This window comes from Chaetodon auriga, chromosome 11 (genome assembly GCF_051107435.1).
Source record: "Chaetodon auriga isolate fChaAug3 chromosome 11, fChaAug3.hap1, whole genome shotgun sequence".
Classification (NCBI taxonomy): domain Eukaryota; kingdom Metazoa; phylum Chordata; class Actinopteri; order Chaetodontiformes; family Chaetodontidae; genus Chaetodon; species Chaetodon auriga.
This window is the reverse complement of record NC_135084.1, coordinates 3,469,232-3,490,719: the sequence shown is the minus strand read 5'-3', so window position 1 is coordinate 3,490,719 and position 21,488 is coordinate 3,469,232. Positions and strand designations below refer to the sequence as shown.

At 42.0% G+C, this 21,488-nt stretch overlaps 1 protein-coding gene across 5 annotated transcripts in view; it reads left to right on the top strand.

The window, feature by feature from the left end:
- The first annotated feature begins 4,777 nt into the window (after positions 1–4,777).
- The window catches only part of hspa12a (heat shock protein 12A), a 55,896-nt gene continuing 39,185 nt past the window's right edge, over positions 4,778–21,488 (top strand). For 4 of the 5 annotated variants that reach the window (XM_076742798.1, XM_076742796.1, XM_076742799.1 and 1 more), the window contains exon 1: positions 4,790–5,186. In XM_076742798.1, the coding sequence (XP_076598913.1) occupies positions 5,144–5,186 (43 nt within the window). In that variant the 5' untranslated portion in view covers positions 4,790–5,143. Of the gene's footprint in view, positions 5,187–21,488 lie in introns of all 5 variants that reach the window. The other variant, XM_076742797.1, reaches the window with a different exon arrangement.

Here is a 21,488-nt window from a genome sequence, read left to right as displayed (position 1 = left end):
TGGTGGAGGGCCGGTCCTGGAGACTCGAAAGGAGCTTCAGCGTTTTCTCGGATTCGCTAACTTCTATTGCAGGTTTGTCTGGGACTATAGTAAAAGAGCTGTTCTGTTGACCAAGCTGATTTCTTTCAAAGTGAAGTTTAGCTGGTCAATGGAGGCTGACAGGGCTTTCAAGAAACTCAAGGGACTGCTTACATCTGCACCCATTCTGGTTCAACCTAACCCAGCCAAACCATTCATAGTGGAGATGGATGCATCTGACACTGTGGTAGGGGCTGTACTTTCCCAGTACGTGGATCCAGATAACCGTTTGCATCCGTGTGCATTTTTCTCTTGCAGTCTCTCCCCAGCTGAGCAGAACTACAATGTCGGCAATCAGGAATTGCTGATCATGAAGCTAGCACTGGAGGCTTAAGGTGGCTGAGCAACCATTTGTGGTGTGGTTCAATCACAAAAACTTAGCCTATATTAAGTTAGCCAAAAAAACTTAACTCTTGCCAGGCCCGGTGGGCATTGTTATGATCCTACAGACCTGTCTGTTCCTAGTGTTCTCCTTTTTCCCTTTTCCCCAGTGTTATATGTTGTCTGTCTGTTCTCCCTGTCTGTCTAGCTGGGTGTGTCTCTACACCTCTACACCTGGCCAGCTCATGCGCATCAGGTGTGCGCAGGTGCACACCTGATGCGCATGACACTGGTGAAGGCACAGGATAAAAGGGGAGAGCTCTCTCCTACCTGTTGCCTGATTGTCCTGAATTCTTGGCATGATCGTGCTTCCTACTAGAGTACTGAATTCACCGCCTCCTCTCCTTCTGAGTTTGCTAATGTCTTTTCATGAAATCTCACTCAAGGTGTGTTTATGTGTTTCAGTTGCCTGCCTGCCAAGTCACCATGTGCCTTGCCTCTGACCATTTCAGTGGAGCTCCCTTAGTTTTTCCCACTCACATTTGGAGTGCGCTTTTGTTTGCCATATTTATTATTCTAATAAATATTGTTTTTTATCTAAATCCTTCTCTGGTCTGCATCCTTGGTTCCAAACTAAATTCTCAGGTGAAAGCCAAAGATGTGCAGATGTTTTTCTGTTTCGTTGCCGATGAAAGGATCTCAAATGCAAAGAATATTCTCCATCGTTCCCTTGTGTTTGTGTCATGATGATGTCATGGCATTTAACTCACCATCCCAATGGTGACCACCTGAAGAATCCTACCAACACAGGGGGAGTAATAGCTGCAGTAGAAAATTAAATTAAGAAAAATACCTGGTGAGCGCCTTGGTAGCTCACTGGTAGAACGTGTGCCCCATTCATCCTTTTCTGCATGTCTCTCTCCCCACCCCCGTATCTCTCCAATAGCTGTTCCAACAAAAAAAAAAAAAAGACTGCAAACACCTCCAAAATAACCTAAAAACAGGTAAAAAACCTGGAACCAACAGTGTGTCAAGTTGAGCCGAGCCACGCTATGCAATGAATACAGCTTTAAAGACTCACTCAAGACACAGTTGCGACACTTAGGAACAGTGGGAGTCTGACCTTCTCACACCTGAGTGACACGGCCAATTCAGTGTGTATTTTGACTATGAGACGTGAACAAGCATGATGTAACACCTTACTGAAATGCTGTGAAAAGGCAAAAGGATATGACTGTATGGTCATGACATTGTAATGTTTTCAAAATACTTCATAACTCTTTTTTCTCAAATTTAACACATTATGCTCATAACATTATGACTTCTTTATCAAAACAGTCCATTTACAGTTAAAATGTCTGACCCGGGGGCCTTTGCTACATGTTGTCCGCGCTCTCTCTGTCACCCCTATCCTATCTATCTTCAAATGTACAATCTAGTAATAAAAGGAAAAAAGGTCCTAAAAGGTGGCACGGTGGGACAGTGGTAACACTGTCGCCTCACAGCTAGAAGGTCCCGGGGCCCACAGTGCCTGGGGTGTGTCGACCTGCTGCCCTTTAAGGGGCCTTTCTGTGTGGAGTTCGCATGTCCCCTCCATGTTCACCTGCACCTCCATAAAAAAACCCCACTAAAAACGTGACCAATGGTGACAAAAGGAACTGGGTCCCTGGGTGCCATTGTCGGCTGGCAGCCCACCGCTCCTGGTCTGCCATGGAGGAAGGACATACCAGGATGGGATAAAAGCGGAGAAATAGTTTCACCTAAGCATGGCGTGTGCAGTTTCGGACTCTGTAATTCTGCATTTTGTGTGTAGTGTGTGTGTAGTGATTAATAAAGTAGTGATTCTTCTTCTTCTAAATAAATCTTTCAAAGGGCGGATGCATTCTGATATAAAGTGACAGCGCACTGTAAGATAGGGACAATATAAATGGCAGTGATGTAAGCAAAAGTTTTGCACTCCATTTAAATGTTCACTTTGCAAGTGAATGTAGGAGGGTTTTGAACCATAGCCAAAAGTGTATTGGAGTGGGTAAACTCTCAAATAATAGCTGGGGCCTTTATTTACCTCAACTGCAGAGGGTACCAGGCCTTCAATTGAAGTTTTTTTTTTTTTAAATATTAGAGACAAGTCTTTATTTTTAATTCTCTCTATTTGATAAGTATATTTTTTGTCAAATTTTAATATGCGGCCTTGTTGTTTTATTTTTGTGGCACTCGTATGTTACTGCAATATACTGTTTGTCTAAGACATTAACATTCATAAACAACAACAAACTAAAACTAAACTAAAATTTTGCTAACGTTTAGCACATTTGTGACTTCACTGTCCAGCAATATTCTAGGTTTCAAACTAGTCTTGTTGTAGTGGAAGAACCAGTGGGGTGCACTAAACAACAGATTTCTGTGACTGCCACAATATTACAATATGACTACACAGTGTTACTTTGTTGGAGTAGCAATTAAACATACAGACAAACACAGAATGTATACAACAATTGTTTAAAAAAGTAACAAAAAATATAAACAGGAGACATGAAACAGTGCTTGCCTCTTTTGCAGTCATGTGATTTTGTAATACATGATGTTTATCTTTAAGAAACACAAAACATTCTTTTTAGAGAAAACTGACCTTCACCAATGAAGGCAAAATTCTCTCAACTCACTTTCAATCTGCATCTGGATCTGGATATACAAAACAACAACAACAACATAACAAAACATAATAAAATCAAAAGCTTACCTTATCTTCCACTGTTAAGAAAACCTTGAGGATTCCTGAATCCACACCTAGATATAGCACCACACCAAAGAAAAACTTGTTCCTTGGCCCACCAATTTTCTTAGAAATTACTTTTTTCTTTGAGGCATCACTAAACTAAACTATTACCTACAGGTATCTGGTTTCCAAATGGATTTTTGATCATTTTGGCACAGACAAAATACACAAGTATCTACATGCTCAAATGATTCTTCAGAGATGATAGATTGCTTCCTCTGTTTTTACCCACACATACTGTAAATGAAGTAGGATTTGCTGCTGAGTCACTGCTGCAACTAAAGCAACTAGAAATGCATCATGCACATTCACTGTTTTCAGACTTGTCTGCACTATGATGAAAACACAGAAGGTAAGCTTGCTCAAATTACCAGCATGCACTTCAGATGCACAAATGATGTGGTACTTGGTAAGGAGCAGCTACATATTTAAGCAAGCATTTGGTGCTATGGTGCATCTAGGGTTTGAATTAGAGCCATCCAAAATGGTTCTTTTAAGAATGTGGAAGTACATTTATATGTGGCTCATCATCAACATCTGGTTCTCCAATGACAAGATCAGATAATAAAGCAGGGCCCTTTAAGAGGCTGCTAACATATCACTTCATATGCTTTAGTGGTACATAGTGCCAGGTTTTCAATGAATTAGCGCAAACCATTTGACACACAGTAAGCCAGAAGATTTAAGGGAGTTTGCCAGCTGCCCTTCGGTCCGTCATTGGTCTTTGAATGTGATTTTCAAACTCAGAAAAGCTGTTCTGGGAGCACACAAAAAAGCAATAATAAAAGACTTACACTAGGTAGTCTGGCTAAGTGAGGTCTTGGCCAATAAACTTTGGTAAAATACAGCAAACTTGTTTTTGATTAGCTGACCAAAAGTTAACCTATCCAGCTAGGTCCACGTGGAGCTACATAAATTACAAATTCAAGTAAAAGCAAATGGAAAAAGTACAAAAATAGATGAATAGCAGAAAGAAAAATATGAAATATGAATGAGAATGGTCTAACTCATATCCCAGTTGGGAAAGCCAAATGGGACTCAAGTCCCAGTCAAACACTGGCCCATTTGGGCCAATGTAGCCAACTGGACTGTGATACACTTGGCCCAGTGGACTCCTGCTGGATCCCTATTCTACATTTTCTCTTTGCAAAAAAGAAAAAAGAGAGAGGTTTTTTGTACAGTATTGTAGCACCCTGCGCTGCATATGGATTTAGAGAAATGGTTTAGTTTGATTAAGTCACTCTAACATAAAGACCCTCAAATTTTACCATACACTTAGTCTGCATGGGCTCGTCACATGACCCACTGAACCCATTTGGTCCCAGTGTAACCAATTCCAGCTTATCAGCACTCTGCCCACTTTCATCACTTCACCTTTTGGCCATTTTTAGCTGAGGGCCACATTCCAGATATGCTGCCTGGGTAATGAGATTAACAATCAAATAAAAATGCGAAATTATGTGAGTATTTCTCTATGTACTCTGTTTCCAAAAGAACTTATCTGGTCATTTATTCAGAAAGTTTGTTCCTCAAACCTACATGAAATGTGGACTCCCTCAGTGTGGCTGGTGGAGAGCACAGCATCCCTACCGGGTGTCCTGAGCAGAGCCGCAGCAGACTTTGAAGCAGAGGCAGCATTCCTGACCAGGACAGCAGTGACTGTGATTGGGAGGGGCGGACAGAGCAGCAGCAGCAGTCAGGGGTTCAACATCCTCTGCTGAGGCTCACTGCCCCCCCTACTTCAAAGACCTCCGGACCCTAAATCTTCTCCATGTGCTTTTAACGGCTTTTTCACTGAACAGGAAGCGGCAAAGCGAAGTAAAGGCGAAAGGAGCACCGAATTCACAGCGTGGCGGCAGTTTTTGTTGATATTTTTCCTCTTTGGCCTGGTATCCCCTGTAAACCAGGAAAATTGCTTGGTGTAGCTGTATCGGAGAGAAGGCTCGGGAGGAGGTGAAACTGCGGGAAATGATGACTGAGAAAGAAACGGCGACCGAGAAGATAATAACAGGTAAATAAGGCAATTTCGTAACCTCTAAACAGTTTCGTAGTTTTTTGCAGCGGTCATCTCTGATAGACATTAATGCGCGCGCACGTACGCAGAATGCGCCTCGGTGTGGTCGTGTGCGAGACGCGTTCACGTGCACCCGAGTGAGAATTCCGAGGGTCGCGGTTAACGTAAAGGCCTTTAACTCTAGGTATTGTTGCATTACCGTGTCATTCATTCCAGAAAAGTCTTCCTAGCACATCAGTTGCGGTGCAGGGACACTGAGAGAGCTACGAAGCACTGCCTTGGCTTTTCAAGGGCAACCGCAGTGTACAGGACCTCGCCTACTAGCTTCCACAGAGCAGCACTCTGCCGACGAACATGGCGATATTAAAAGTTCATCACTCAGGCTTGTGTTTTCCGACTGCGAGGCCGAGCTCGGTGTGTCAGGTTGTTCACGGCTGGCTGGAGAACACAGCCGGCCCAGTTCGGTCCTCCATAACGGTGCAGAGTTTGGTCACATGGTGCGTCCCACCGGAGTTGTGAGTCAATGCAGCAAAAAAGTCTGCACCATGTCCTCAGGTAACGCAGTGTTCATCGCCCGCCCAGACGGTTGATGCTGTCGGTGTGTAGCCGGAGGAATACACCGAGCTGCGTTTCAAATCACTGTCATAATTGACTGCCCGGTGTAATAGGTCGAAAACGTCTTTGTCTGCACGATGGATAAGATAAGTTTGCCCGGATATCACTTTGTTCCGTTAAAGGTACATGCCGTTCTTAAGTGAGCAGTCAGGCACATCCATTGAAATCTCTCTTATTTTAATGTTGCTCGCTTCTCAGAAAGTACAAACGAGCAGCAATTCCCAGTCATTATGTAAATTCCTTTGCAAATACTTATACTGTGCAATTCGGCATACACTCAATACGCCAAACAGCGTTTATTTTAACAGTGTTTCAACTTTTATCCTTCTCCATCATGCTTTCACACCATAAGCCGCTGTGGAGGGCGAACGTGAGCAGTCTGCACCATTTAATTAGACTTACAGTGGTACCTATGATAATAAGTTCAGTAGTTTCTTCTCATTTGTATCACATGTACTGCTCTTAAAGAACAAGCTTCAAATTAGGAAAAAATTAAATGGAATTTGGTTGGTTGGAAGTAGTTTCCTGTTGGGGATACTGGGACTAACATTTTGGTGGCTTGTGTTATGTAATGTAGCTGACACAGAGGGTGCACCCTGATGATGTCCTGCACAGAGGAGAGCTGAATACCAGACTTTGTGTAACTTCAACTCCTTAAGCTAAACATGATTGCTTGTGTTGTTCAAAGCTAAACTTCAAACTCGGGGGTTAATAAAGTCCTGCAGGAAAGATTGCAGGTACCAGCCCTGAATGCTGTGGTCAGCCATGAGGACATGCTGTTGCCTGATGGCTGCTGTGAAGGCAGAGCTTTACACAGGGTGTAAATGGAGAGATTATCACACTGCACAGGTGTCATGTGTATCTGCGAGTTCATGTGATAAAAGAAATTGACCATGACACACTGTATGATCTGCAGATAACTGCATGTTGCTCAGTGACTTTTTAAAACAAAGCCAAGGCTGAACTATGGATGGATTTCCAACACTGTTTTGTGGTTTGGTCCGGTCTCTGTAATGCTGTCTGTTCTTCACCCATCTTTTTTTAGCATACAAAAATATCTCTGTTTAAGCATAGGAGGAAAGCCAAGATTGAGAGTAAACATAGTCTACACCTTCAAAGAGTTCAAGCTCTTGATGCATTTACTTTAAGTGATTGTGATTATTCCTATGCGACTTGAAAGTAGCATCACTCAGCCGATGCCCTACTGTCGCCCCATCTCCAGAGCAGTGAAACCAAACAGCATTAACTCGCAGCAGGATGTTGCACAATCAAAATAAACGACAGCACTCGTAGCCAGATGTCTTATGTTGTTCTGTGGGACACTGAGCTTGACTGACAAGACACCAGGTCTGAGCATTTTCACCTCATTTTAAACCATTTCTCACTAATATCGCTTAATCCAATATGGCTGAGTCCCTGTGTCTAATGTTGTTAACTTAGGCTGTCAGCAACTTTGCTTGTGTTTGCCTTGTATTTTCATAGCAGCGCTTGGAGGATAAAAAGCCCTTTGTTCATGATGTGTAAATGTTGATATGCTGATTGAATCATCTATGGACCATGTCAGACTGAAGATAGGCAGATATGTTGTTAAGGACAAACATACAAAGGGTCAAGTGCTTCTTTCATATGTAAGTGTCTACTTGTCCTCTCAGCAGAATGCCTGTCGCCTGCAGGCGAGAGTAATTTAAATTTCCAGGTATTCTTAGGAGCTGCCGACAGTGCTGTCGATAATTATTCATCAAACATCACATGTGTGTCATCACATCAAAACAGGGCAAGATGGCAACAAACAACCACAGTATCTATCATTCATGCGCATCTGTACAGATCAGGGCAGCCAGTACTCTAAAGGAATAGTTTGACATTTGGGAAATACCTTTATGTTCTTTAGGTTCCAAGAGTCTGTTCACAGTGCTGCATACTGTTTTGGGTCGTAAACCAGCTTGTGCCTGCCCCAGCACTGTCCTGGCTTCAGTGCCACCTCCTTCATCTTTTTATTCTGTCCAGCAGCCTCTTACCTCACCAGCCCACTGAACAGCACAGTCACATTAGTTGTAGTAGAAAAGGTAGTTTCTTGAATTTACTTTGCTGTAAAACATTATAGTAATAGGTTTCTGACATAGTATAGTAGGTTTAGCTGTTGCATCTTAAATGACATACAATGTGTATTCTAAATGTAGAAATGCAGAGAAAGTCATTGAAGAATCTGGTGCCGAGACTTTATTAAAGTTCATGTTGCTCTGGGGTGTGGATTGTCGACCACCTGCACTGGAAAGGGCTGCACACTGGAATAAAGCCCAGTCGTTCAGCATGTGCGGAGGTGCACGTAACTTTTTTTAGTCAAGTACTCAGGTGAGTACCAGGAGATGGTGTTTGGCACTCACCTCATACATAGCATAATCTTAATAAACACAAGTGTCCTCACTGTCTTCCATTGTGTCTTCCTCACTGTCCTTCCTGCATGGTAGATGATGAAGATGCACCTCGCAGTCCCAGTGTGAGCCCTGTTAGCTGTCTCCATCCACAGGTCAACGGCCGGCTGTGGGTCAAATGTCTCTGTGCTCATCGTTCCCCTTGGCTTCGTTGTTGTCAGTTTTCATGTTGATGGCTCTGCTGGGTGGCTGGAGGTCCTGTCAGCATATTTTCTTCGTTTGCAGTCCTGGAGTTTTCAAACCAGCAGCATTTCCAAAAGTCTGAGTTTTGAGGGTTTGAGTAGTGTTGACACTGAGGTGCAAACATAGCAAAAGTTATGCATTCTAAAATGAAAATGTATTGGTGTGGATGCTGCCTTTGTCTCTGCTTTTCGTCAGTCATGTCGGATAGAAGGTGGAGCTAAACAGACTGGAAAGGATTCTTCCTGCCTCACTGTTGGAGAATGTTGGAAATGGTCTTCCTGAAAAGATCTGTTGAGAACCTGAATCCTGAGGCAGACATGCACCACATGTGCTGTCGGTGCATTTGAGCTCTGGTATTAAGGAACATATTACAGTCATGCACTGATGTTTCAATGCTCACAAAAACCATGATTCTCTTTTATTCAGCGTCCACTTGATGCATCACAATACAGCTCTGGAGCAAAACCCTGAATGTTTGCATTTTTAACATTTTTGTCATCAAGTTCCAATTGTATCTGTCTACATTTGTCTGTGACGTTCAGCTGCCTGGGTGAGTTGGATAGAAGAACAAAAGTACTTCATTCACATACCTGTGTTCAGCAAATGAAGTGGTGTCTGCGTGCTGTTGACGTCTGTCTGTGAATTGGTTGGTGGGGGGGTGGGGGGGTGTCAGACAGCGGTTTGGCTGATGATTGGTGTCGAGGGGGTTGGGTGATTTAACACCCTGACCATTAACTAACTGGTTTTGGCTCTGCACTGGATTTGAAATGAAACAATGACTTAAGCAACTATATCCTGACTGCAAGACTTGTTTTGAGGGAGTTTACATCCACATGTGATGAACTGTGTAAAGAAGGAAACAGTGAAAAACACATCACACCACAGATGGTACTGTATGCAGGATTTAATGCAACTAACTACAATCTATGGTCAAGTTCAAGCATCATCGGTCATTCTTTGTTTTTGTGGATAAAATGTATACACTAGTAACATTCCTTTGGACAATTTCCTGCTGATTTGTCTAAATGAATAAGTAGGCAAAGGCTGGAATGGAATGTGAGAAGCCCTTTCAGTGAAAATGGATAAACATGTTGATATCATACCACCTAAACAGATTGAAATGACATTTTTTTTAGCTATTTCATGCACATTTTTTAGTGTGCTGAGAATGAACCACCATGTTGAACAGTCACACAAATGCCTTTGGAGAAACAGTGCAACTCATTTTGACTCAACGAGCCGTTCTTGGCTTGCCATGACTCATGGTAGGTGCCCGTCAAATGACTGTTGTTTAGCTTAATGCCTACCTTTGGAGGCGTCACACCAGGTTAATTACTTTACTGCAGACTGATGAATCCACAGCTGACAAATGTTAGACATTTTCTATATAGTTTAACAATACTCAAACATTTAACAGTTTGAACTGATAAACAAATGGTGTAATCAGATAGCTCTTTGTATAGAGAAGGAATAATTTCAGGCCAGTCAGAGTGGTATAATACTGAATTAAAAACAGCAAAAGAAAAAAGAAGTGGTCTATCCACACTGGCCTCCCTCTCTTGGAAATATCAGCTTAACCTTAGAAATTCCTACTGACATGAAACAACTGTTTTTCACCACAATAACACCATCTATGCTTTCATATCAAAGACAATATGGCATGACTGACCAAAACAAACCACAACAGGATGAAATAACTGTCCCACTCCCACAATGACATGGCTCAGAATGCTGTGGGAAAATGGGAGCAGGAGGTGCTTTTCCGTGTAGTGTCATGTCTCAGACATGAGCCATGTGGAGGAGGAGGTGGTGGTGGTCTGTGGAGGAGTGAGAGGTACAGGATGGGGGAGGTGCTACTCACAGGCCATGAGGAGCTGAGGGAGGGAGGGAAGGAGGAAACAGCACTCATTTGGAAAACCAAAACATTGTGAGGACTGTGGTGTGACACTTGTCTGAATGTTCTCGTTGTGGACAACTCTTTCCTTCTGCTAACAGATTGAACATTTCGAACATGTTCTTATTATAAACTGTACAAGTTTTGAACTTAGATGCACACCATAAGCACCAAGAGGCCAGAAGCAATATGCAGAGTCTTCAGCGAGGCAGTAATCTGTTTCATATGTTGCTGTGGCATGTCAAGTATGTAAATGAACATAGTGTCTGCTTTTCAGTCCATAAAGCACTGATATATATTTGTCTCTGTTGAACTTGATGTCCACAGTAGTCCAGTACACAGCACTGTAATGTGGTGTGGTCTCATTGAGACAAAGATTTGTTTTTGCTTCCCTCCAGGACTGTAAACAGTTGTATAGAGTAAATGTTACTCTAGCCTGACATATAGGAATAACCCTGCATTCTGTCGTTAAAATACTTTAGAAAAGGGTTCATCTACCTTAAGTAATCACTGATTTAATGCACCACCTGGCGAGTACGCTAAGTGACACAAATCAAACACACCCAGGCAGCTATGTGACCAACAGGTGCATGCTGGGTGACTGTTCTGACTAACCGCTAAACGTATTCAGTGAGAGTGCTGCAGCCATCAGCCGCGACGTGATCCCTCTGTACGTTTGTGCTCCGTCAGTATACGTCCACTGAAAGTGTTTGCTTCTGCCTCTGGCAGCCTCAGAAGTGTTTGACAACATCACTGAAAGGATCTCTGCAGAGACAGACCTTTTTTTTAAAGACCAAGATCCTTTTTCTTTAACCAGAAACAGCCGCTGTATCGCTGTCGCCAGAGCCACCAGACTCCATTTCCAGAAAAAATTATATCATTACGGTAAAAATACTCTTCATTCAAACTGGAGAAACACTGTAAAACTCACCAAAACCACCTCAGCTCATCCTTACACTGTTCCAACAATTAACACCTACTCTGGTTTGGCTGAAGTAAACCCTTAATTCACCGAATCAGGAGAGGGGAGGCAGAGAGAAGAGCAGCAGTGTGGGAAAATATATTCACATTTAACTCAGGAATTATTTTCATTGGACATTATGAGTGGAGAGGCTTCAGTATGTCAGACAGACATGCTGCTCCCAGTCAGCACTGATGAAGTGACAGGTAGTTGTGATGTAGCTTTTGTTTGTGAGAGCTGTCCAGCAGTCAAAACTAGCTTTTCTGCTGTGGCTAGCTGGACTTTCAGCTCATCCTTCCTCTCAACGTGTCGTTCAGTGTTTTAAGTCACAGTAGCTCTCAGTAGCATAGCATGCTCGGGCTTGAGGTACCAAACTTTCTCTTTGAATCCCTCACACTCAGCCACACTGACAGGCAGCATATGGGCCTCAGCCATTCAGCACACCAGCTAACTTCAACTGCTGACGCCCCTGAGGTTGATGTTTTGTTCTGCTGTGAGTTTTGTCCTCTTTCTGGTTAATTGTAGTTAGTCTTAACATGGCTGTTGTATGTTCTTATCTGATCATCAGTGACAGGCTGGAAAATCTGTCTATATGAATGGAATTTATGGTTGTTTGGACATCAGGGCTCGGTGGTGTGACGTTGTTTGACTGCTGTTGTTGGATTGACATTCAGTGCACTTGTAGCCCCCATATTATTTGAGTATAATATTCTTGTACTCTTTCCATCTCTGCACGTTTTCCTAGTGGTCTTCAATCAGAATACATATACAGAACAGATCATTTTGTTGGTTGAACAAAGACAGATAATTGTGTCTCTTTCCACCTTTACTGTTTACACCTGGCATTAACAAGTGTCTCGGGTGATCCCATCATAAGTGGACGGTCAGTTCACACCTGTTATTACAGTGCGTCTCCACATAAAACATGATTGACCACTTGTGATGGATTGTCAGCGTCCCCAGTCTATATGCAAATAAAAGTGTACGTCATTTCCAAAGACTGAACGTGATGTTTTAAACCAGCAGCAACAGCATGCAACAACATACACAATCGGCCAATGTTAGCTTATTACAGATATATTGATATCAGCGTTCTATATGTCAACCAGTAAGTCAAATTTTGCAGATTCCAAATGCCTAAGAAATGTTTGGGCTAGTTTAGAAAAAGTGTTGCATACTTTATTTATAAGGGAAGATGATGACTTCATTTTCCACTGTGTGTTACACCCACTTAGGTTTTTTGTTTTGCCCAACAGATTATTTTTGCTCTTAAATATCAGTATGCCAAATTGGTTGAGCTACTCAGGGCTAACACACACATAAACAAACACTTACGGACAATTTAGAATATCCAGTCCATCTGACCTACACGTGTAAGAGTATGGGATGAAACTATAGCACCCAGAAATCCATACATAGTGAGAACATGCAGACTGCAATGGCAGGAGGAGTTGTCTGCAGCATGCAAAAACAAAATGCATCTCTAACTAATACATACCAATGTGCAGCAGACACAAATGTAACTATTTCACTTGTCATTGAGAAACGTTCTCCCTGGCAGTGCTGCTCAGTCCTCCCAGCACAATGCCACTGGATCAGCACAGAATAGCCTCCTGATGAGTAATTAGTGAATATGAAACAAAATAAAATGCTTTTGGAATTAGCTCCGAGTCAGCTTTGACAGATATGCATCCTTAAAATGTCAGCTGCATGGCTACGCTGTGGATCTTCAATGTTCAATAATTCATAGGTTTTTAAATATGCACACTCCCCAAAAAATCGTGGCTGCGGGATCAGGCCTGAAATGTGAATGTGTTTTTTATTATGAGAGAAGACTGGACACATCAAATACCATAAATCAGATGTTAATCCAGATGTGTGGTGTTGTGAAAGGTTACGACTGATAACGCCGGGGATACCAGCACAACACTGATCTATTTTTGACTAGTCTCAGCTAAGAGATTGTCTTCAGTAATCAGGGAGGGGAGCATTTGCTATTATCATTCTTTCCATTACAGACAGGCAGGAAGGAAAGCCATTGTTAGGCAGAGCGTTTTAAAGCATTTCCTCTGAGTGTGACCAAAACGCTCTGGCCTCTTCAGGAACTTGCTCTGCCTTTCTGTCATCTGACATCTCTGTCCATTGTTTGATATAAAAGTCTTGGTTTCTTTGTTCTAATGAACAATGCCCCACTTGGGTGTTTTAAACACTTGTTTCACTAAAAGTAACACGTCTGGCTACTTTGATGTGGAAATGTGAAGGAAATTTGAAGGTGGTTTGGGGAATGAATCATTCAAAAGTCTAGTAGGTCAACTATTGGTCTGTCTGAGCAGGTGGCATTTCTGAGCCCAAGTTAAGTTGGCTGGGAAAGAAGGAGCTCTGTAAAAGTAAAAATGATAAGAAGGTATCAGACACAAGGAAATCCTTTTTCTTTCATGTCTTGAAATTCATGATCCTGCCTAGCTTTAGGATGGTATGGCTAGCTTGAGTTTCCATAGTAAAGGGTACTAGTCTGCATTGTATGAGCAACTCTTCCCTTAACATGTATGCACACGTTACCAGCCCAGCTCCAGTGAATGCTACTGACCTCCCCTTTCAACACGTTTTCTCAATTGATAACGCACGTCTTTCAGTTCAGAATGGCAAAACCCCACAGAAGTCAATGTGTACTAAGTAGTGGAGAACTTTTTGTTGCTTAGTCAATGGCCACATCCTTCAACCATCAAACTATTGCAAGAACTGGTACATTTATACTCAACACCTAACATAAGTCAAGGTTACCTTAAAGTTGGCTGTAATTTGCCACATTCTGCGACATCCACATCTAAAAGGAAATACAACAATGTAAATTCTCTGCTTTCTCATCTGAACTCCATTTCATCTGAACTCTACTTCCTCTGGGGTAGAGTAAAAGTCTGGAGTTGGATTACAATTCATAATGTGTCTATAGAGTGCTGATATAATAGTTAATTCATACTATGAATTGATGAGATATATGACATATTGTGTGTGCTGTTCTTTAATACTCTTGGAGATTCAGTCAAATGGCAACCAGTAGACCTCTTTCATCCAGCACAAATCTTCGTTAATTCATCTCATCATACATAACTATCATTTATATTAATAAAAATAAATTGACATTGATCGTATAGGATAAACCGATGAAGTGTTTTTGTTCTGTTATTAGTGATTTACACAAACAGTGAAAACTCCTTCAGCCATTTGCTTAGAGGTTTCAGGACATGAAAAGTCAGTGAACTGAACATATTTGCTGTTTAATGTCAAATGAGCTGATGTTCCTGACAACAAACAACATGAAATCATTGAGCTGCAAAGCAACAACCTGCTACCGTGAGCAGCTCTTTTCAAAACTGACTCTTCCAAAGACTCAGTTCTTTTCAAGACTGACCCAAACCTGGAAAACCAGCTGGGAGTAGTAGCATCATCGGCATCATTGTCGTCATTACACCTCAGAATATTTAATGGAAGTCACAGAATGGGGAATGAAAGTCTGGAAATATGGAAAGAAAGTTGAAGTTTTAGAATATGAAATGGAATTTTGATAATAGAAATCAAAGTCTGAGAACATGGAATAAAAGTCATTGAAAGTGGATTGAGAGTTAGGGTATACTGAAGTGACATAAATTCTAAGAATACTGAATAAAGTACCAACTGAAAAACTAACGTTGAATTAAATTTTTGCTCAACCAGAAAGAATGAAGGGATTTCTCAAAATGGAAAACTTCTGCTTTAATGAACTTATGTCTAAAGGTTTACAGCAATAGTCATACATACATCTTCACGTCAGCAGTGATTACTGTGTATTGAATCACAGAGCCTTATGTATGTAAAGCAGGTATTCAAAACCTTATTTCATAAATAATCATACATATTCACATGCCTTGATTTTATAAATCATGTAGTGTGACATCTCACTTTATTACCACTCAACCCCACAGTCAGACTAATTTATATTCCACTTGATAGAGAGCGAGAACGATAATGCACATTCACGTCACATTCTGCTCGCTGTAGTTAAATGATCACCATTGTAGGATTAGACTGATAGGTTTGACTGGCACTTTCTATAGTGTGCTCAGTGCTGTCATGATGAGTTCAAGTATCCCAGGGTTTTTCAGACATTTGTCCACCATGACAACAATGAAGAATGTTTGTTGTGAAAATGATTAAATGTAAAGGTATTGAGTATCTGAAAGCTATTAGCAGCTTCAGTACCTTTACATACGCCGGCTTCCATCCTTGAAAATCCATATCATTGCATATTGTAGTGTGTTTGTCCAGATCTGTGTGTGCTGTAGATGTGACACAGTGTGTGTGTGGATTTGTATGTGTATGTAGTGGCTGCAGCTGTTGTCAGGCTGTTTCTCTGCACTGTGTGTCTGGGCTCATGGCCAAGTGGATGCAGTCAACCAGCGAAAGACGAGTGTGTGTGTGTGTGTGTAGGGGGGGTTAGTCTCCCTGCATGGCATGAATGAATGGGACCTCAGATGGGAAGAAGAAACAGCACATTCTCTCTCCAAGCTCATTTTGCCGTCGTCCGTATGAATGTGGCTCTTTGATAGTCTAATTTTTTGTGTTTGTGCCTCTCAGTTTGCTGCAGTGAATTTAATGAGGCTCCTCTTGTGCTATTGTAGGTAACAGTTGGTGCCTCGCTTTGTATCTCTCCCTGTGTTTCATCACAGTCTTAGACACCACTGTATTCTCAAACACACTGCTATTGTCTATCAAGATCTCGCAAGATTCCCCATGTCTTTATTAACATGATTATTAACATGTTACATTTGAAAAATTTAAACTAGAAACACTTTGCAGATTGAATTCTAGCATAGCTACACTTTGTTGTTGTCGGGCGTTGCGCAAAACTGAGGTCAACCTGTAGAATTTCTTTCTGAACAGAATTTTCATTTGCATGATGAACTGGCAAGACGTCAGAGAGAGGGCGTTGAATACAGCAGACAACTCATCCACAAAAATGAATTCTATATACACAGACAAAATAATGTATTCAAAAAGCCTGACTGCTGGAAGCCCAGGCCGCCTGCAAAACTTCAGTCAAGGAATCAGACTTCTGTCATCTGACCAACAAACAAGGATGAACATTTCAAAGAACAGTTTCACTTTTTACTCAGCCTTCACCAACATGCAGGTATTGCCAGGAAAAGACAGCAAAACATCCAAGCAAACGCTTTGATGTTGGATGCTGGAAACCCATGTAAATATACAATATTTTTCCATCCACCTGCTTTATACTTTGAATTTGTTCATAAAAACCTGAGTGGAAACATCAGAAATGTCTACACAGTACAGATTGTTAAGCTTGGCTGTGTTAAGGTGTTGTTAGCTGTGTTTCCATTTCAGTCTCACTGCAAGAGATAACTGTGCTGTCCCACGCTATTGTGGTCCCTGAAGTAGGCCTCCTTCCTCAAACCAAACTGTCCACGATACTACAGATGCCATTTTTCAAAGTGTAGCGTTGAGTTGGCATGCTTTGTTCACGTAATATGGCATGAATGGCACAGATGGGAAAGATTCCCATGCTTACTACTTGAAAATATTCATGTCATTGATTGTGAATTCAAGATGGTTGGTTGGTTTCAGGGTTGGTCTTGTTGGTCATGTGTTAAAATACTGTGGATCGACAATATAGAACCACATAAGGGCTGCCCCCTTTATCATTTATCAACCGAGAAGCAACCCAAATCCAATCTGTTTTGGTCAGTTGAATTTCCGTACTTTTTATTTAGTTACAAAACTAACATCTCATTTTAGTAAAGTAAGTTTTGTAGCTAACTCACAGAGGGGGGTGTTGGGAACAGGGGGCAGCACAGCTCAGATCGATGCTACTCCTTTCTGGAGGCTGTTCTGATGCTTTCAGCTCCGGTGCTGAATGTCAGTGAAGTCGAATCAACCACCTCTAAGGTATGCTGGTACAACCTCGTGTACTGCTGTCCAATGTAACTAAGTGTTCCGCCGACAGCTTTACCAGCAGCTCAGCAGGAGAGACGCGCCATGGTGAGCTAGGATTTTATAACTGAACTGTGACCAGGACACACACTTTCCTTTTTCTGACTGTGTGGAAATAATGAACCAAGCACTGGTGTTAGAGGTTCAGCATGAGACTTCTGGAGCTATCAGAGCAGTTATGTGTGGGGTGCCTGCTCTGCAGGTGAGCTGGACTGGACTTTAACTGGGCAGGGGGTGAATAGTAATAATATTTCTCATTTTGTAGGCAAGCTGTAGTTAAGACAAAACAACAGTGATAATATTGAGTATTTAGAAAAACAAAAAAGTATCTGTAGATAAGAAAAAGCAGGAGCCTCAAACACACCACAGATTGAAATACTGAAACATTTCCACCGGCAAACAAGCAGGAGTCTTTCATTGTGGAGCAGTGATCAAATGCGACTTATTTATTCCATAGATTATTTTAGCTTCATTAGCACTGCTGTTTTCAAATAAGAATTGGTTTACACTGCAAGATAAGGACATAATTGGTGTGTGTCTGTGAAGATAAGTGCTTCCAAAGGCAACTTGACTTGCTTGTGGTTCTAGAACTGTCTGGGTCAAGTGTTGCTCTTCCCATGTGTGCAGGTTAAATGCATCTATTGGATTAGCTGCTCTTTTCATGAGGCTGACCCTTGGTGAAAGTGACCTTTGTCCGGCAGATCAGAGTCATCAGAAAAAAGACTTCCCTTATTTATTGATGTAAGCCTTTTAAACTCCAAGGAACCTGTTTTCAGTAGTACTTAGACTAATTGATTTTAGCAAAAGGACCTGATCATTTTACTAACATGCTCTCGAAGCTCAGGCCTCAGAGTAGCAGTCATTAGGGGAATAGATGGAATGCGAGACCAACAGGAAGTCACTGCTCCTGCGGAGAGGAGAGAAAATAAGAGTCTTCACATCCCTTTCAGCTGCACAGTCAGTGCTGCAATGTCAACATGAGTTCAGCAGGCTTTTAAAAGAATCCAACATTTCCTGTTTAATTTAACTCATCCTCCTCCTCCTCTTATCCACTATTTGGAACTTGGGTGTTCTATAGCCACCTATGCTGTGAAAACTTTAAGTGCTAGGCTTGTAACAAGAAAACCAGTGAAATTTCTTAAAAATGAGGAGTTACTTAAATTGTTATTTCTTCCTCAGAAGCTTAAGTTGGCACAGAGAGATATTGAATAAAAGTGCTGCAACGTTGTGGTTACATGATCTGGATCTGGGAACCCTGCTGTCAGGATTCTCTACAGAATGTTTTAACAGAGATAAAGACTATTGTAAGGTTCATAACTGGTCAGATCATGAGGAATACACAGTCTCAGGTGTTTGTTAGTGTCTGCCACCACATACCACACATGAGATTTACGTCCTTTCATATAACCATTTCAATTAATGTGCCTTTACCCGTATGTCACAAGCATGGGGCCATCACAGTCTCTTCATCTTCATTTTGTGATGAAACACATTGTAAGCTCCTGCGTCTATGATTGGAATGTGTTTTCTGTTGGAATGAAAACAAAATGAAAGATGAAGTAAACCCAGAAATAAAAATCGTTTTCTGGTGTCTGATACATTCAGCTTATGAGAGATATATCAGTTTTGTCATGTGTGTTGGCTGATAAGTATGAGGTGAAGTTCAAAAATAGGCAAAGTCTTTTCTGGTCATACGCAGGAGATCAGTCCAAACCAAGCAAACACATGATGCTGTGGTCTGGGTGCCCTTGTCTGGAAGTGGTTGAAGCGGCTCTGATGCCGCAGGAGTGAACAGAGAATGGTCTGGAAGAAAGCTTTGACTTGGGCAGAACTTGGGGGAGGTAGTGACTGTGATCTTTACATCACTGCAATTTTGAAGACCTCTTTCTACCATTTAAAAAAACACTTCCAAACTGAGGAGCCTCCTGAAACAGTATGAGTCCAAAAATTGATCCATGCATTCATGAGCAGATTACAACACATTACACCTGTACTGAAAACCGTAGTGCTGGGACAGTGTACAATTGAATTCAGAGTATTAATACTTGTTTACAAAGCACTGCATGCCATGGCTCCTGAATATACTTCTGACCTGCTCTAATCAGCCACATCACTCAGATCATCAAGAATGTCTCTCTTGAATGTACCTAGAATTATAACTAAAAGGTGCATTTAGTCACAATGGATCTGTTCTCTGGAATAAACTCTCTGATCAGCTGCGAAAGAGTGCGCGTGTGTGCGTGTGTGTGTTTTCTCACTTATTTGTTTAATTTGTTAAATGCTTTCTCTGTTTTGCTGAAACTGTGATTGTGAGTGACCTTTATGATATCGCCGACACGGATGAAGTGCGGTTGTCTGTATGGATGTGTAGCAATGATTTCGAAAGATATTGCGATTTTGATATGAATCATGATTTTAGTGGGAATGCACATTTTTGCATTTTATTTCCACTGAAAAAAATGACAGAAACGCTGACGATTGCAGTTCCTGTGATTTGGATATTGCACTTGGCCATATTGCGATTTCAATAATATTTTGATTAATTGTTCATCCCTAATATGCATAACTTTTTTGGAGCAGTCATGCCCACAAAGCAGGTCAGCAATAACAATGGGGCACAGTATGTAGAGGGTGGAGGAAGAAGACAATGAGAACAGTTCCGGTGGTCAATTGGAGGCAAACCTCTAAATTCGATGGAGGGTGCTGTGTCAGTGTACAGTTGAACGTCTTTGGGCTGAATTATGTTGTCATCATAGAAAAAGGAAATGCCATTTCAAGAGGAAAGGAAGTTGCACCGCAGTTGCAGCTCCATTTTACAGATTTTATTGTCTGAGGTGAAGTAATCATGAAGGGACGGACAGGGCCTGACAGGGACACAGTAAGTTTTGTAGGCAAAACTCTGAAGGTGCTAGGCCTGTCAGAATTGTCCAAAATGATGTTTGAATATTCCTTCTAAGAAAACTCATAGGTTCAGACCACTTGAATATAGATAGATAGATAGATACTTTATTCATCCCAAAGGGAAATTCACAAATTCCAGCATATTCCACAAATTTTAAGTAAAAGGCATGCAACAAATAATCTAAAAGCACAGCAAGGAAAGAATTAAAAGTTAAAAGTAAAAATGTCCGGATGTCCAGTGCAAACAGGATTTAAAGTAGAAATGTCCATTGCAACAAAATGCAAGTTTAAATGTCCAGTGTTTACATGAATTTAAATGAGATGTCCAGAATTTAAATGTCCAGTGCAAACAGAATGCAAGTTAAGGCGCATGTTGAACAGAGTGTTGTACAGGTTCAATTGAGAGCATTGAGGACTGTTGACATTAATGTTTAACGTTTCCCCCCGAGTGGAGTCAAAGAGCCGCATGGCGTAAGGGAGGAAAGACTTCCTCAATCTGTCAGTGAAGCAGGACAGTGACAGCAGCCTGTCACTGAAGCTGCTCCTCTGCCTGGAGATGACGCTGTGCAGCGGATGCAGTGGATTGTCCATGATTGACAGGAGTCTGCTCAGCGCCCGTTGCTCTGCCACAGATGTCAAGCTGTCCAGCTCTGTGCCCACAACAGAGCCCGTCTTGCTCACCAGTTTGTCCAGATGTGTAGGGTCCCTCTTTCTGATGCTGCCCCCCCAGCACACTGCTGCATGGAAGAGGGCACTTGCCACCACAGTCTGGTAGAACATCTGCAGCATCTTTTTGCAGATGTTGAAGGACGCCAGCTTTCTGAGGAAGTACAGTCGGCTCTGTCCTCTCCTGCACAGAGCATCTGTGTTGGCAGTCCAGTCCATTTTATCATCCAGCTGCACTCCCAGGTATTTGTAGGTCCGTATAAACTCCACACAGTCCCCTATGATGGTCACAGGCTCTGGATGAGGCCTGGGCCTCCTGAAGTCCACCACCATCTCCCTGGTCTTGGTGGTGTTGAGGTGCAGGTGGTTGGAGTCGCACCATGTGACAAAGTCCTGGATCAGTGTCCTGTACTCCTCCTCCTGTCCAGTCCTGATACAGCCCACCATAGCAGTGTCGTCTGCAAACTTTTGCATGTGGCAGGACTCTGAGTTGTACTGGAAGTTCAATGTGTACAGAGTGAACAGGACTGGAGAGAGCATGGTCCCCTGCGGTGCTCCTGTGCTGACCTGCAGCCCCCCAGTCTCACATACTGAGGTCTGCCTGCCAGATAGTCTGTAATCCAGACCACCAGGTATGAGCCTACTCTCTCTCAGTTTATCTC